The sequence below is a fragment of the Ovis canadensis genome, chromosome 1 (assembly GCF_042477335.2).
Source record: "Ovis canadensis isolate MfBH-ARS-UI-01 breed Bighorn chromosome 1, ARS-UI_OviCan_v2, whole genome shotgun sequence".
NCBI lineage: Eukaryota > Metazoa > Chordata > Mammalia > Artiodactyla > Bovidae > Ovis > Ovis canadensis.
Window position 1 is genome coordinate 11,531,813 of NC_091245.1, and position 18,423 is coordinate 11,550,235.

The following is an 18,423-nucleotide window of genomic DNA, read 5'->3' on the forward strand; positions in this document are numbered from 1 at the left end:
TAAGGCAACAAACACTAATGGGCTACACAATAGTAAACAAAACTTGCAGATTGAGAGAGGGTTTGTTAAGGAAATACCGTAATAGGATACAGGAATGCCTCACCATAGGTCCAGGAAAGGCATCTGAAATGACTCCTTTAAGTTGAGGTATGAAGAGCGATTGGCGGGCACAGAGGATGGTGTGAGCGCGAGAAAGGAGGGCTCCTGGTCAAGAAAATCCAAGTGTAATAGAGAAGCGCTTTGCCCAGTGCTGGGTAAGCAGACCATTGTAGCTGTAGCATAATGATGAAGAGTCTCGCTTGAAGGGAAAGGCAGGGACCTCCCTTTATGCCTCTAGCTTGGCCCCGGAGTGGAGTTTGGGCTTTAGAGTGACCAGGCGTTATCAAAGAGTTCTTAACATGGAAATTATTCGATCTGACGTTTTTGTCAAGTCATCTTTCCCCAAGTTAGATTGTACGAGAAATATTCTCCCCAGAAATTGTCAAAACAACTCTACAAATTTGGAGTGATAAACCGTGATGGTCACTCGACCGCCTGCAGGGGAGGAGGCACGTGGGGTGGTCCCAACTGGGCGTGGCGGGAGGGCCTCAAGAAGAAAGGGGGACCTTTCCCCAAGACAAGATCAGTCTGGGGCCCTCACAGCTCCTGCACCTCACACCAGCCAAACTCCAAGGAGGCTCTCGTCCAGGTTAGCGAGGCCGCCCTCCACGCCTGCGCCTCGGGCCGGCACGGCCCCACACCAGGGTGGCGGGAGGGGTCCACCCCCTCGGGGTTGTCTCCGGCCGGCACGGCCCGGTCCCGTTCCCTGTCCCGGGTCGCACGCCGTCGCGCTCGCCTCAGACTCCGCCCAGGCTCGGCGCCCGCGGCGCGACGCCTCCCCTGCGTCCACCGCGCCGGCCGCGCCCGCACCGACGTCGCGCCCGAACGGTGAGGGCGGAGAGGCGAGGCCTGGACGTCTGGCGAGCCCGGGCGGCGGAACTGACGCCAGCGGGCTTCCGGGGGTGGCCCCCGGGGAGGTCGGCGGCGGCGCCGCAGTCGTGGAGGGGCAGTGGGAGCGTAAGCGGCCGTGGGCGACGCAAGTTCCGCACAGAGCTCTTCCCTTCTCGCCTCACACTTCTTCCTCTCTCCTAGTCGCGTGCTGCCTCCCGACGGCCGCTCGTCCTGACCAGAGCTTTCGGAGTGCGGTGGCTGAGGAGCAGCCGTCACCACCCCGCCTCGGGGCCGAGTCAGGGTTCCTGTCGCGCCGCGTCGCCCCCTGCGCCGCCTCCTTGCCCTCAGTGGCGGGCGCCCTTCTCGCTCGAAGCACTCCCCCCAGCTCCATGAATGGAAATCGGCTCCGCAGGTGAGTGAGTCAGAGCTGCTGGTCCGTTCGGTGGGGGTAGGTAGCCCCAGAGCATCCTCGCCCCCGGCGCCCAGGCCCAGGTGCGCGAGGTCTGCGCCGTCCCCGCTCCGCCCCGCGCCCAGCCCTTCCTCCGCCTCCCCGCAGCCCCGCCGCAGTTCCCCGGGGCCACGGAGTGGGCGACACTGCGGGGAGGGGGCGCTGCTCTAGCGATGGAAGTTTGGGGTTCCTTCGGAGTCTAGCAGGGTTGCCATCGTTTTCGTTATTCGAGTTGAAGCTATAATGGGGTGTGTGTCCCGCAGAGACAGTGGGTGGCCAGCCTTCTCCCTTATTTATCTCTTAAGGTAGTTGTGAAGATACATTAAGATAGCAGATGAGAATTGAGTTTGAAATAGATGTTAGTGCAACGTCAAATGCAAGATGGCATTTCTCCCATCCCTGAGTTCTCGTCTGATGTTCGTGGCAGCTTGGTATACAGTTCCTGAGGATCTTGGAAATGTCATATCAGCTTGGATCACTGCTTATGTGAGGAGGTAGATCTTAAAATTGCTGACTATATATGTATTTGTTCATTCTTTATTCCCTAGAGAATCAGCTGTCATATTCTTGGAAATTTAGGATTAAGAACTGCTTCTCTCTTTGGGAAAAAATGATAGTCTTGAGAAAAAAATTGCAACATGAGCAATGCTTATATTTAAAAAAGAAAAAGCACTCTTTGTGGTCTGTAATTAGTTGAAGGACATAAGTAGGTGTTACATAACAGTTTGCTTTCCAAATGATCATATTTGGTACGTTGCATTTGGAAGTATGCTTCATCCAGTCACAGATTTATAAAGTAATTTTGAAAATATTAAGTGGTTGGTGTCTTCTTACTAATAATACCAAAAGTCCCCGAATTTCACATCTCATTTTGTCAATTGGTGAGGCAACTGAATATGAGATAAGAAAAACTTACATGAGAAACCAGTGACATAATGATAATAAAGATTTTGTTGACTATATTAAGGAGTATAATTGTCAAGTAGATGTGAAAAACACAAGTTGTAGAGATGGGCTGGGGAGAAGGGTTTATTACAATTTCTGTTTTATGAAATTTTCTCTAATCAGTATCTACCATTTTTCTTTTGCATGCTTCATCTTTTTTTTTTTTTTTTTTGCCTTTTCATGTCTTCTTGAAAAGGGAAAGTTTGTCTAGACTGTGAAGAGTTTTACTCTGGTTTATCAGTGATTAGTATATTTCTGAAACTGTCCTCTCTTTGTTTTTCAGTTTTCTAATACAATATTTAGAGAATGTGATGATTTGGGAGATATACGTAATTTTTACATAATTGTTCATGGTTAAGCCCGGAAAACAAGCATGGAATTTAAATACTTTCCTAATTATCCTAAATTTCCAAAAAAAAAAAAATTAAGATTTTCTTCTTTTTCATCTTTGGATTTTTCATATGAAATTACTCCCAAATACACGAACAACATTTTAGAAAATACTTCTGAAGACAAATGACCTAGCCAATGGATCCAACTTGCCAAGTATGATTCAGTAAATTCTCCTATGAATTCTTGAGCTATAGATAAGTTTTACCTCTTCTTGCATGGGCCATTGCTGAAATATATACCCATTTAACTGTCTTCACATCTGTGGAGGTATAGTTAGATTTATCAACCATATGGTTGGACATCTTCGAACACAAAGTTTATTCTTCAGTGCAGCTTGTACGTGATTGAGTGTAATTTAATAAGATAAAGTATAATTTGGCTTAAGTGTCATCATCAAAAACAGCATTTTCATTCTTCCTGAGACTTTTTTCATGTAATTGTTACGCTGCAAATAAAATTAAAAGCATAGTTGGGAAAAATGTGCAACTGAGTTTAAAATCAAGAGTTTGACAGATGTATATTTTTTGAAAATCTTAGATGCATATGTTCTCTGATAGTCTATTGAGTCACTGTTGGATCTTGGCTCTCCAATTCTGTTCTTTTTCGTGGTAATTCTCAGGAATCGGCTTATGGCAAAATGTATTAAATTCTAGTTGTTAGGTGGATACATAGAAAACTTAAATTTATTTACATTAGAGGACTTCAGATACAAATTCTATATATGTGTTGCTTAGCGAATCATTCTTCACTAACAGTTAATATTTGTCTATTCTTCTTTTAGGTGTATAATATTTTAAGTGATTTTTGTTAAAGGGTGTCCTGTACAGTGTACTGACTTAGTGCTGTGTGAACTCTATGATGTAACCAAAAAGCTGCCAGGCACAATTGGTTTTTAAATAATGATAATCAATAGTTTGGCATCTGTGCCTAGGACTCCTTAGTTAGGGGAACTTATGATGAAACACTTTTATGCTTTAATTACAGCTGGTCTAAGATTATGTATGTTATATTTTCATTCCAAACGAAGTGGGAATAAAAGAAGTAGAAATGTTTATTGAGATAACAGTTCTCCTGGGTAGCTGTTTTTTAGGACTGTACTATTCTAGTCTGTATTTTTAGGTAAAATCAGACTAGTGTTGAAGGCAGAGAGTTGTATTTACCTCCCAATGAAAGAAAAACATTTTCTGTTAAATGAATGGTAGTACAAAGTAGTTTGTTTGGTAGTTGTCTTATACAATCTTGCAAAAGTGAATAGACTGTGTTTCTTAGTTATATTCTTGATTTCCTGTTTGAATGTAGTTTTTTAAGGACTCTGCGTTTCTTATGCAATAAAAATCAAGAAAAGTCATTTGAGAACAAATTCCAAAGGATGTATGGAAGCTAAGTTTGAGTAAGATGAACAAAAGTTGTGGATTCAAAGTACTGAAGTATGTAATGCCATTAGGTTCTCAGTTTAGTATTTCTTTAATTGCTTGGGAAATGTTTTTATTGTTATATGGATTTTCTCACTTGTAGAGTTTTGTCTTGAAGAAGATTAGATGCTGCTCTGTCTAGAGGAAACACTGAAAAGTTTAGCTAGTGCTGCTCTGAAGTGGCCATTGTTATGTTTTTTCCCTAGTTTTGCTGCTCTTGACTGGTATTGGGGCTTATAAAAATGTACATTATTTTGATTTTTGTTTTACAATTTAATTCCTCTGACAGTGATGGAACACCCTGAGGGAAAACTGAAAAGGAAACAAGAAACAACTGTTTTCTTCTAAACAAAGACTTAAAAGTAAAGGGGGGTGGGAAACATGAAATCTTCAAATGTCAATCTTCAAATGATAAGACTTTAAAAAATTATCCTGATTTCATCACCTTGGTATAATCACTCTTTAAAGTTTTAAACCAAATTCCAAGTTAATAAATGTGTTAAGGATTTTTTTTTAGCTAAGTAATTTCGGAAAGTGGTTGGAATAAATAAAATAGTTTCTAAATGCTATTTTTGCTCGTTCAGAGAATTGTATGTAATAATTTGATAATTCAGACTTAATTTATTATTTTCCAGTGGGAACATTACATTTGTTTGTTTCTGTATGCCTGGTCCGATAGTATGCAGAGAGGCCAGAGGCCCTGTAAAGTGAACATTTCTGGAAAAGTTCTCTGTTGTATATGGAAAAACCCTGCCTCAGGATAAAATTCTTGCCAAATTGTCATAATCTTGGGTTCTAATTGAATACTATGTTATTTTATATCACAGCCATCTTTCTTCACATTGGTTTTCATAATCTTAAATAAAATATTTGAGAATCTCCCTGAAAGGTGAATTAAATATTTCATAATCTAAAACAAAGTTGTAGTCTTGTAAAGCAAGTATACCCCAGTAAAATTTTTTTAAAAAGAAAAAAAAAGAGGGCTGCTGCCTTGTCATGTTACATAGTTGAAAGTTAATAAATAATTATATGAATCTGGAAAAATAAAGTAACATGTTTTCGCTTATAATACTTAAAACTAGGATCTTAACTAATTTATGTGTAGTTTTGTTTTAATGGATTGGGAAGAAAAGACGAGTGATCTGTTTTCAGGAAGGTAAAACTAAAAAGATTATTTATATAAGAAAAGTATTCTTTCCAAACCTGTTTAGTCTTGGTTTGTTGGGATGAACAGCATTCACCAGACATTCCTGCTTCTCATTCAGTTGTCTGGGATACTCAATAGACCCTCATTCTTGGCTCATTAACAAAACAGATGTGAGAAAGAATATTGTGTGGTGTTTCAACCATAGTGGTTATGCTGTTAGGATACATGAACACCCTTTCTGTGTTTGGAGTTTCTGTAGTTTTCTGCCATTATCTGTGTTTTTAATATTAATGACTTTCGTTGGCTACCCATTGCTTTGAAAAAAAAAAAAAAAAGACTGTTGAGATTTAGCAAAATCTTGTCACACAACTGATGCTTTCTTTTATATCTTAAATATGGGCTCTTTGTGATTTGGTTGCAATAAAATATTATATACATTAATCTAGAATGTTAGTTTAATGAAATCATAGGGAAGAATTCTTTGTTTTATATCAGCCAGTTTTTCCTACATTATTTCTAAATTATTGAGTTCTTGAGAAATCAGAATATATCTATAGAATATAGACATGAGATATTTTATATTTTTCATTTTTGCAAGAAAATGTTCTCAATTGTAGGCTTACATAATGCTCCTTTTGAGTCATTACCAATATTTGATGTTTTAACTGATTTCTAAATCTAACAGCAAAAGTTCAGTAGTGTATCTGTCAACTTTAAAAAAGTTGAAGAATAGATTGCAAAATAGCAGTGAAGTCCTTTTGTTTGAAGAAACTTCTAGCTTCTGAATTGGGACTTGTTATCTATCTGTATATTTGATATAAAATTACTCAGATTTTTCTAAATTTTTGCTTGGGTGATAATAAGTTTTTCAAAAGTTCCCCAACTTTAATTATAAAATAAATCTCAAGGCATTTCCATAGTACATGGACTGTTTGTTTTCTGAAAGAGGGGAGGGGCATGGTGGGGGAATGTCTTTGAAAAATAGTTCCCCATATGGCATCTGAGAAATTTAACCCTGAATAGTCTGAATGTTCTAGAGTGCTGATTTAGCTACAGTGAATATAATAAATGTAATCTGATATGAGTACACTGTGTTTGTACAGGTTCATTGAAAAAATAGGTAGAATTAGTAGATAGGAAGTTACTAAAATCTCATGCCTTGTGGATTTAACTAGAAAACAGACATTTAACTATGTCAAGTTTTGAAGTCAACACAATATATTTATTTTTTCAAAACAAAAATAGAAAATTTTTCCTGATTGTAAAAATATATGTTTATTGTTTTTTTAAAAGCAAACAGTATAGGAAAATATAGAATAGAAATGAAAATAATACGATCTTATAATCCAGAGAAAACCATTGTTAATTTTTTCTTGTATATTTTCTTATATGTCTATCCATCGTCATATTAATTGTTTTTAACCTGCTTTTTCTACTCAGTTATGTATCATGGTTATTTTTTCCTTATCATTACTTATATCTATGTAGCAATATAAATTTTACTAATGTATAGCATTTAATTTTTAAATTTTTATTATTATTTTTTGCCATGTCATTTGGCTTATGGGTTCATAGTTCCTGGACCAGTTATTGAACCTTTGGCAGTAAAAGCACAGAGTCTTAACCAATGGACCACCAAGGAATTCTAGCATTTAATTTTATATTATTAGTCAGTCTTAACTGATGGCGTTTAGATTTTTTCTATTTTTTAAATAAAATTTTAACTGAAACTTTGGTAAGTATCCTAATATATACGTCTTTGTATGGTGGTCCATTGATTGCTTTAGGATAAACTCCTAGAAGTAGAATTGGTAAAATGAAGTATCCCATGAATATGGAAGTAAAAGTTCCCAGTGAAAATCCATAATTTGATAATAGGCTTTAGTTGATTCTGATTTGTTCATTGCTTATTTTTATTTTTTTGTTGTTGTTCATTGCTTATTTTGCATCAGTCACATTTGCTGTAGGCTTTAATTTAGCTTTGGATTCATAAGTAGAACATGTTAAATTCTTAGGTCAGTGAACACCACATACATATGCTTTGAAAATGTATAGTTTGAGGTTTATGTGGTTAGTTGTTATTTAGCCAATACTTGATATAGTTACCAAAAGAAAAGTTTGGGGTAGAAATTCCTGATAGTGCTCTTTATTTCTATGTAATCACATTTTCAACTGTAGTGGACAGTATATGTATTTGTTAAATAACTAAAATATGCTTCAGGGGAAGTTTAATTTATTGTATGGACAGAATTACTTCTTCCATTAATATACATTAACTTTTTTTTAAAAATACTTTGATTTGATGATTTTATAGTCAATAGAGTTCTGTTACATTGCTTATTCATGAAACGGAATTTTTATTTTTACCAGTGTGTATAAAAAGTATCAAGCAAAATAATGATAACAGAATAAAATTGACAGTGTAATATAGTGTAGAAAGCATGGGTTTTGGAGACAAATCCTGGTTCTCAAATTAACATAATAATGATGTGCCATTGCAGGTTCATCTGTTTTAACAAATGTAACACTCTGGTGTGGGGATATTGATAGTTGGGGAGGCTGTGCATAGGTGTGGGTAGGAGGCATATAGGCCATCTCTGCCTTCTGCTCAGTTTTACTGTGAACCCACAACTACTCTAAAAAAATAAAATGTTAAAAGGAATTAACTGTGATTTTAGGTAGTACATTTAATCTTCCTTAACCTTAATTTCCTTATCTGTATAATGGCATAGTAAAGAGATTCAGTATACAAAGGAAATAACATTCTTCACTTCCTAATTTGTAAGACATATTACTATAGAAGATTGAGGGTGTATAGGCAGAGCTGTAATAAACTCCCATATACACATCTCCCAAACCCAACATTCATCAACCCGTATCCAATCATGTCCATTCTACTCTCCTCTCTCCTGTATTTTTTGAAGTGTATTCTGGGCATAATATTTCATTTATAAATATCTACTAAGTATAAGAGATATAGGGGACTTCCCTGGTGGCTCAGTGGTAAAGAATCTGCCTGCCAGTGCAAGGGACCCAGGTTCAAATCCTGTTATGGGAAGATTCTACATGCTGCAGAGCAACTACTGAGCCCGTGCTCTGGAGCCCAAGACCTGCCACTGCTGAAACCTGCATGCCGAGAGCCCGTGCCCTGCAACAAGAGAAACCAACAAAATGAGAAACCCGGGCACTGCAACTAAGAACAGCTTCTGCTCGCCCAACTGGAGAAAGCCAGGACAGAGCAGTGAAGACCCAACACAGCCAAAAATAAATGAATATATATATACTTTTAAAGAGAGAGAGAGGGAACTTCCACAGTGATTAAGATTCTGGGCTTCCACTGTGGGGGGCGTGGGTTCAATACCTGGTTGGGGAACTAAGATCCTACAAGCTGTGAGATGCAGCCTAAAAAATGATGGATATGTACTCTTTAAATAAGCCACAGTACCGTTATTACGGCAGAATAATAACAGTGTAATCATTTATATCAAATATCCAGTCGGTGTTCAAATTTTAGCTTGTCTCAGATGTTGTGCTTTTTTTTCTTAACAGTTTGCCTTTTTAAAATATATTTCATTTTTGAATCAGGATCCAAATAAATTCCCCACATTGTAAATGATTGATACATGTTTTAAGTATCTCTTAATTTGTAAGGTTTCTACCCTTTCCCCCTTTACAGTTTATAGATAGTTTGTTCTTTTAGACTTACTCACAGTCTGGATTTGGCTTGTTCTGTCTTCATGGTATAATTTAACATGTTTCTTCAAGTTTACTGTAAATTTTTGTTGTTGTTCAGTCACTAAGCGAGTCCAACTCTTTGCGACAGCACGCCAGACTCCCCTGTCCTTCAGTATCTCCCAGAGTTTGCCCAAACTCGTGTCCATTGAGTCAGTGATGCCACCCAGTCATCTCATCCTCTGTTGCTCTCTTCTTCTCCTGCCCTCAATCTTTCCCAGCATCAGGGTATTTAAGAATGAGTCAGCTCTTCGCATCAGGTGGCCAAAGTATTGGAACTTCAGCTTCAGCATCAGTTCTTTGGATGAGTATTCAGAGTTGATTTCCTTTAGGATTGACTGGTTTGATCTCCTTGCTATCCAAGGGACTCTCAAGAGTCTGCTCCAACACTACAGTTCAAAAGCATCAGTTCTTTGACATTCAGCCTTCTTTATGGTCCACCTCTCACATCCATACATGACTACTGGAAAGGCCATAGCTTTGACTATACGGACCTTTGTTGGCAAGTGACATGTCTGCTTTTTAAAATGCTGTCTAGGTTTTTCATAGCTTTTCTTGCGGAGGGTAAGCATCGTTCAGTTTTGTGGCCGCAGTCACTGTCCACAGTGATTCTGGAGCCCTCCAAAAATAAAATCTGCTACTGTTTCCATTGTTTCCCCATTATTTGCCATAAAGTGATGGGACCAAATGCCATGATCTTTGTTTTTTGAATGTTGACTTTTAAGCCAGTTTTTTTGCTCTCCTCTTCCACCTTCATCAAGAGGCTTTTTAGTTCCTCTTTGATTTCTGTCATAGAGTGGTGTCATCTGCATATCTGAGATTATTGATAGTTCTCCCCGGCAGTCTTGATTCCAGCTGGTGATTCATCTAGCCCGACATTTCGCATGATGTACGCTGCATTTAAGTTAAATAAGCAGGGTGACAGTATACAGCCTTGACATACTCCTTTCTCAATTTTGAACCAGGACCTAAAAGCTTGATCAGATTCAGGGCATCTTTTTTTTTTCTTCTTTCTTTCTGCCCACACTTTGTGGCATGTGAGATCTTAGTTCCTTGACCAGGGATTGAACCTCCATGCAGTGGAACACGGAATCTTAAACACTGGACCACTGGGGAAGTACCCCCAGAGCATTCTTTTTGAGCTTAACTGTAGTCAGGTTTTTGTTCCCAGCACTTTGCTAAAATTGCTCTTATCAGAGTCAACAAATTATTTGGTAAGTCCAATGAAAGTCACTCAGTCGTGTCTGACTCTTTGAAACTCCATGGACTGTAACCTGCCAGGCTCCTCTGTCTGTGGAATTTTCTAGACCAGAATACTGAAGTGGGTAGCTGTCTCCCCTTCACTTCTCCAGGGTATCTTCCCAACTGAGGGATTGAACCCAGGTCTCCTGCATTGCAGGTGGATTCTTTACCTTCTAAGCCACCAGGGAAGCCAGTTATATCCACTAGTCAGTTCCCAAATCTTAATTTTGTCTCTTCACCATGTTTGATTACATTGCTTCCTTCTTGAAACACTGCTTTTCCTCTTGTCTTCCTGGCTACCACATTCTCTAGGTCCTTCTCCAACCTTATTGGCTATCACTTTTCTTCTTCCTTTGCTGTTTCATCTTCATCTCCCCAGTCTCTAAACATTGGGAGTTTCTCAGGATTTATTAATATTCTTCTGTATCCTGCCACAGTTTGGGTGATTGCCTCTGGTTCAGTGGTTTCAAAAGCCACTAATATGCCAAGGACTGTCATATTTACATCTCTAGCCTATACCTCTTAAAGTGTCCTAAAAATCCTCTTGATTTCTTCTCAAAACTTTGTATTATTCCAGAGTCTTTCCTATCAATATGTGACATTTCAAATTCTTTTAGTTGCTTAGACCAAAAAGCTTTTAGAGCTCTTTTCTTTCATACCCCACACCTAATCCATTAGCAGTTCCCACTAGGTCTCTTGTCTAAATATTTTCCACATTGACATCATTCCCATAGCTGCTACCACTGCTGCCCTAGCCAACATTATCTTTTGCCTGGAAAGTTGACTGGCCTACTAACTGGTCTCTTTGCTTGTGCTTATACACATAATTTTTCAGACAGCAGTGAGAGTGATTGTTTAGAAAAGTTTAAGTCAGATCATAATGCTTCTAGATTCGGAACCCATTGTTGATTTCTCATATATCATAATCAGATCCAAAGACCTCATCATGGCTTGCAAATCCCGGGTGATCTGATCTCCCATTATCTTTCTGACCTCATCTCCTACTATTCTCTCTTGTTCATTTTGCTCCAGGCAGAATGGTCTATTTGCTGTTCATTGAATACCAGGCAAGCTTTGTGCTTTATACTTGATTTTTCCTTTGCCTGGACTACTCTTTCAGCTATCTATAATACATGACTTTTTCTCTCACTTCTGTTTTCTGCCTCGGTTCAGTTCAGTCACACAGTCATGTCTGACTCTTTGCAATCCCATTGACTGCGGAACCCCAAGCCTCCCTATCCATCACGAACTTCCAGAGCTTGCTCAAACTCATGTCCATCGAGTCAGTGATGTCTTCCAACCATCTCATTCTCTGTCACCCCCTTCTCCTGCCTTCCATCTTTCCCAGCATCAGGGTCTTTTCCAGTGAGTCAGTTCTTCGCATCAGGTGGCCAAAGTATTGGAGCTTTAGTTTCAGCATTAGTCCTTCCAATGAATATTCAGAACTGATTTACTTGAGGATTGACTGGTTTGATCTTGCAGTCTAAGGGAATCTCAAGAGTCTTTTCCAACATTACAGTTCTAAAGCATCAATTCTTCAGCACTGAGCTTCTTTATAGTTCAACTCTCACATCCATACATGACTACTGGAAAAACCATAGCTTTGACTAGATAGACCTTTGTTGGTAAAGTAATATCTCTGCTTTTTAATACGCTGTCTCAGTTTGTCATAGCTTTTCTTCCAAGGAGCAAGCATTTTTAAATTTCATGGCTGCAGTTACCATCTGCAGTGATTTTGGAGCCCAAGAAAATAAAGTCTGTCACTGTTTCCATTGTTTTCCCATCTATTTGCCATGAAGTGATGGGACCAGATGCCATGATCTTAGTTTTTTGAATGTTGAGTTTTAAGCCAGCTTTTTCACTCTCCTCTTTCATTTTCATCAAGAGGCTCTTTAGTTCGTTTTTGCTTTCTGCCATAAGAGTGGTGTCATCTGCATATCTGAGGTAATTGGTATTTCTCCCAGCAATCTTGATTCTGGCTTGTGCTTCATCCACTTCAGCATTTGGCATAATGTACTCTGCATATAAGTTAAATAAGCAGGGTGGCAGTATATAGCCTTGACATACTCCTTTCCCAATTTTGAACCAGTCCGTTGTTCCAGGTCCAGTTCTAACTGTTGCTTCTTGACCTGCATACAGGTTTCTCAGGAGGCAGGTCAGGTGGTCTGGTATTCCCATCTCTTTCAGAATTTTCCATAGTTTGTTGTGATCCACACAGTCAAAGCCTTTAGTGTAGTCAATGAAACAGAAATAGATGTTTTCTGGAATTCTCTTGCTTTTTTTAATGATCCAGTGGATGTTAGCAGTTTGATCTCTGATTCCTCTGCCTTTTGTAAATCTGGCTTGAACATCTGGAAGTTCACGGTTCATGTACTGTTGAAGCCTCGCATGGAGAATTTTGAGCATTACTTTGCTAGAGTGTGAGATAAGTGCAGTTGTGTGGTAGTTTAAGCATTCTTTGGCATTGCCTTTCTTTGGGATTGGAATGAAAACTGACCTTTTCCAGTCCTGTGGCCACTGCTGAGTTTTCCAAATTTGCACGCATATTGAGTGCAGCACTTTCACAGCATCATCTTGTAGGATTTGAAATAGCTCAACTGGAATTCCATCACCTCCACTAGCTTTGTTCGTAGTGATGCTTCCTAAAGCCCACTTGACTTCACATTCCAGGATGTCTGGCTCTAGGTGAGTGATCACACCATCCTGCTTATCTGGGTCAGTTCTTCTGTGTATTCTTGCCACCTCTTCTTAATATCTTTTGCTTCCGTTAGGTCCATATTGTTTCTGTCCTTTATTGTGCCCATCTTTGCATTAAATGTTCCCTTGGTATCTCTAATTTTCTTGAAGAGATCTCTGCTGCTGGTGCTGCTAAGTCACTTCAGTCGTGTCTGACTGTGCGACCCCATAGACGGCAGCCCAACAGGCTCCCCCATCCCTGGGATTCTCTAGGCAAGAATGTTGGAATGGGTTGCCATTTCCTTCTCCAATGCATGAAAGTGAAAAGTGAAAGTGAAGTCGCTCAGTTGTGTCTGACTCTTCGCGACCCCATGGACTACAGCCTACCAGGCTCCTCCATCCGTGGGATTTTCCAGGCAAGAGTACTGGAGTGGGGTGCCATTCTAGTCTTTTCTATTCTATTGTTTTCCTCTGTTTCTTTGCATTGATCACTGAGGAAGGCTTACTTATCTCTCCTTGCTATTCTTTGGAACTCTGCATTCAGATGGATTTATGTTTCCTTTTCTTCTTTGCTTTTCTCTTCTCTTCATTTCTCAGCTATTTGTAAGGCCTCCTCAGACAGCCATTTTGCATTTCTTTTTCTTGGGGATTGTTTAGATCACCGCCTATCCAGTGTTACAAACCTCCATCCATAGTTCTTCAGGCATTTTGTCTGTCAGATCTAATCCCTTGAATCTGTTTGTCACTTCCACTGTATAATCATAAGGGATTTGATTTAGGTCATACCTGGATGGTCTAGTGGTTTTCCCTACTTTCTTCAATTTAAGTCTGAATTTGGCAATAAGTTTATGATCTGAGCCACAGTCAGCTCCTGGCCTTGTTTTTGCTGATTGTATAGAGCTTCTCCATCTGAGGCTGCAAAGAATATAATCAGTTTGATTTTGGTATTGACTGTCTGGTTTTCTGCCTACTTGTCGCCTTTTCAAAGAGGACTTTTTTGACAAACCTAATATGGCTAGCTACCCCCTACCACACACGTACTGTCTATCCTTTTAACCCATCTTATTTTGTATAGCTTCCATGGGCAGAGGAGCCTGGTGGGCTACAGTCCATGGGGCTGTAAAGAGTCAGACACAACTGAACAATTGAGTACACACACACATTTTTTAAAGCAGTTATTATTACCTAACTGGCAAAAAAGAAATATAGTATAATATATCCTCCCACCCCTGTAAAATCTTCATGAGGATCAGGTCTTTACTGTATTTATTAAAATTACTATTCACCTGAATAATGCCTGGCACTTAATATACAGTAAATATTTGTTGAACACATTTATGAGTCAGGAAACAAATGACTTGATGAGTGATAGACTTTCAGCAAATGTTAGTTTGTAGTGTAATGTACTGATGAGAATTGCAGGCTCTGAGATCAGACTGCTGCTAAGTCGCTTCAGTTGTGTCTGACTCTGTGCGACCCCAGAGATGGCAGCCCACCAGGCTCCCCCTTCCCTGGGATTCTCCAGGCAAGAACACTGGAGTGGGTTGCCATTCCTTCTCCAATGCATGAAAGTGAAAAGTGAAAGTCAAGTCTCTCAGTCATGTCCGACCCTCAGCGGCCCCATGGACTGCAGCCTACCAGGCTCCTCCGCCCATGGGATTTTCCAGGCAAGAATACTAGAGTGGGGTGCCATTGCCTTCTCCAGAAATCAGACTACTTATTTGCAAATCCTGGCTTTGCTATTTACTTCCTGTGAACATGTTTTTTTAAACATGTGCTCCTTGTGCTTCAGTTTCCTCATTGTAATATAGTACCTGATTCAAAAGTTATGTAGTGAGAAGTCACCAAATGTGTATCACATATATAATGCTCTGTATATGTTTCTGTTATTGTTGTAATTTGGGGATAATCCCCCATTATATTATGAACTACTTCAGTAAAGTAATTGTGACTTATTAATTCATGTATCTATAAAACCTCAAACATAATACTTGTTCAATAAATAGAATAGACAAATGACCTTTTATATTTCTGATTTTTTAAAAAAATTATGGGTGCAATGAGTTTCATGAGAGAATAATGAATATAGAATAATAAAACATTTTTAAGCCTATCTTGATGGTTATCACATGTAAATAAAACAGCAGAAGGCATTTTTTTTTTGTAACGTATAAAAGATTTTCAAGGGTTGTAATGCCTAATGCTAGAGAGGGCATAGGAGAGAAAGAAATCTAGTGATAGTAATGTGTTCATATGCCAGTTTGGCAGAAAATACCAAGTCAGAAATATGTTTCTGTTCCTGTCCTTTGACCTGGTGGTAGGTCTATTTCTGACATTTGTCTGAGTGAAAATTTCTGTATACCAGTTTCCTTCTCTAGTTCTCCCAAACAAAACGGTAGCTGTTTGATGCAGAAAAATTTCCTTAGCATATTTATATGACATGTTGTAGGAGTTTATTAATATTTATTGAAGAACTACTGCTTTTTTTAATGACTTCTGTGCCTGGCACATCTAGAATATATAGATCATTTTATCTCATTTTTAAAATAAAGTAACTGAATGTACCGCAGCATAATAAAGGCCATATTTGCCGAAATCCACAGCTAGTATCATAGTCAACGTGAAAAACTGAAATCTTTTCTTTTAAGATCAGGAACAAGACAAGAATGCCTACTGTCAACACTTTTTTTCAACTTATTGCTGGGGACTTACCTGAGGGCACAGTGGATAAGAATCCGCCTGCCAGTGCAGGGGACATGGGTTCGATCCCTGGTCTTGGACGACTCCACGTGCTGCAGAGCATCTAAGCCCACATGCCACAACTACTGAAGCCCGTACACTCTAGGGCCTTCAAGCCGCAGCTCCTGAGCCTGTGTGCTGCCACTGCCGAAGCCGGAGTGGCTAGAGCCTATGCTTGCCACAAAAGAAGCCACCACAGTGAGGAGCCCACACACCATGAAAAGGAGCCTCTGCTCACCGCAATGAAAGAAAGCCCAAGCAAAGCAACAAAGACCCTGCGTAGCCACAGATAAATAAGTAAAAGAGAAAATTGACTTTTATACCTTTAAAAACAACAACAGTGCTGGACAACCTAGCCAGAACAATTAAGTAAGAAAAAGAGTAGAAAAGGTATTCTTACTGGATTGGAAGGAGTAAAACTGTATTTGCAGAGGACGTGCTGTTATATATAGAAAACTCTAAATTGTGAAAACCTGTTGGAAATAATAATTGAATTTAGTAGAGTTGCGTGATACAAAATCAATATACAAAGCCTAGTATACTTCTATATACTAGCAACTATCAAAAAGATAGAATTTTTAAAAATCCCATTTACAGTAGTATCAAAAACAATAAAATGCTTATGGAAAGATACTCTATGGTCATGGATTGGAAGAATTAATATTGTTTAAATGCCCACACTATTCAAAGTTATCTACAGATTCAGTGCAGTCCATATCAAAATTGCAATGGCAAAAAAATAAATTGCAGGAGATTTTCTACAGAAATAGAAAAAGCAATACCACAGAAGATCCCCAATAGCTAAAACAATCTTGAGAAAGATGAGCAAAGCTGGAGGCATCACACTTTGTGATTTCAAACTATATTACAAAGCAGTATCATAATAGTGTGGTATTGGCATAAAAATAGGCATGTAGATCAATGCAAACCTAAAAATAAACCCATGCATATCTACTCAGCTTTTGACAAAGGAGCAAAAAGTACACAGCGGGGAAAGATAGTCTGTGCAACAAATGGTGTTGGGAAAACTGGATAGCCATATACAAAAGAATGAAACTAGACCCTAGCTTATACCATATATAGAAATTAAAATGGACCAAAGACTAACAGAATACCTGAAACCATAAAACTCCTAGTTTTATTCCATAGCACCTAAGCTTCTTGACATTGGTCTTGACAGTGATTCTTTTTTAGTTTAATACCAAAAACAGTTAAGGCAACAAAAGCAAGAATAAGTGGGTGAGACTAAATCAAAATAAGTCTCTGCTCAGCAAAGAAAATCATTAACAAAAGGAAACTTTATAGAATGAGAGAAAATATTTGCAAACCACGTATCTGATAAAGGGTTAATATCCAGTATATACAAGAAGCTCTTACAACTCAATAGCAGAAAATAACTTGATTGAAAAATGAGCAAAGGACTTGGAATAGACATTTTTCCAAAGAAGACATGCAAATGGCCAACCAGTACATAAAAGGTGCTCAGCGTTACCAGTTATCATGGAAATGCAAATCAAAACCACAGTGAGATGTAACCTCATACCTATTGGGATGACAGTTTATCAAAAAGACAAGATGATAAATGCAAATGTGAGTGTGGAGAAAAGAGAACCCTTATACACTGCCAGTGGTAACATAAACTGGTGCAGCCACTGTGGAAAACTGTGGAGGTTCCTCAAGAAACTTAAACTAGAGCTACCATATGCTCCTTTACCAGCGAGGGAAGAGTAGGGGGAGGGATAACTTGGGAGTTTGGGATTGACATGTACACGCTGCTATATTTAAAATAGCCAACAAGGACCTATTGTATAGCACAGGGAACTCTGCAATATTCTAAATGGGGGAGGAATTTAAGAAATAATAGATGGATGTATATGTATAACTGAATCACTTTGCTGTGCATCTGAAACTAACAGAACATTGCTAATCAACTATATTCTAATCTTAAGAAACAAAGAATAGAGCTGCCATGTGCCCTAGCAATCCCACTTCTGAGTATATATCTGAAGGAAATGAAACCATTATCTTGAAGCAATATCTGTACTTGACTCTTCATTGCAGCATTCACAGTAGCCAAGGTATGGAAACTATCTTAAATGTCCATCAGTGGATGAATTGAAACAAAATGTGGTATGTGTGTACACACATACACAGTGGAATATTGTTCAACCTTTGAAAAAGAAGGAAATCCTTTTATTTCTGACCATGGATGAGTCTGGAGGTCAATGAGCTAAGTATAATAAGACAAAGACACTGATTGGTATCACTTACATGTGGAGTCTTAAAAAGTAGAAAAATGGTTGTCAGGGAAATAGGAAAAGGCTGGTACAAGTGTACATACTTTAAAATGAATAAGATTGTACTATGAGTAAGATCTGCAGATCTAATGTATACCATAGTGACTAGAATTCATTATACTGTGTTGTGTAATTGGAATTTGCTAAGAGCATAGAACTTCAGTGTTTTAAATCCTCCCCTCCTTGCAAAAAGGTGAATATGTGAGGTGATGGATATGTTAATTAACTTGGTAGGAAGAATCTGTTCACAGTGCACAGGTCTATCAAGCTATCATGTTGTATGCTGTGAATATCATTTAGAAAATTAATAGGCAAGTGAGTCAGAAGTTGTGCCTTTTCCCTGATTGTTAGATCTGAAATTTGAACTCAGATCTGAGACCATACTCTCTTTATATGTTAAGAGTTTAGCCTACTGTCCTCCAGGCTTATCCATGCAAATAACAGAAATCAAACTGAAACTAA

General features: G+C 38.7%; 1 protein-coding gene across 7 annotated transcripts in view; it reads left to right on the plus strand.

Moving 5' to 3' along the window:
* Positions 1 to 833: 833 nt before the first annotated feature.
* The window catches only part of LOC138416602 (protein argonaute-3), a 112,908-nt gene continuing 95,318 nt past the window's right edge, over positions 834 to 18,423 (plus strand). For 2 of the 7 annotated variants that reach the window (XM_069546395.1, XM_069546278.1), the window contains exon 1: positions 990 to 1,342. Coding sequence is in view for 2 of the 7 variants with exons in the window: in XM_069546198.1 (XP_069402299.1) it covers positions 1,324 to 1,342 (19 nt within the window). In the remaining 5 variants the exon portion in view is untranslated. Of the gene's footprint in view, positions 928 to 980; positions 1,343 to 18,423 lie in introns of those variants that run through there. The other 5 variants (XM_069546198.1, XM_069546107.1, XM_069546305.1 and 2 more) reach the window with 5 other exon arrangements.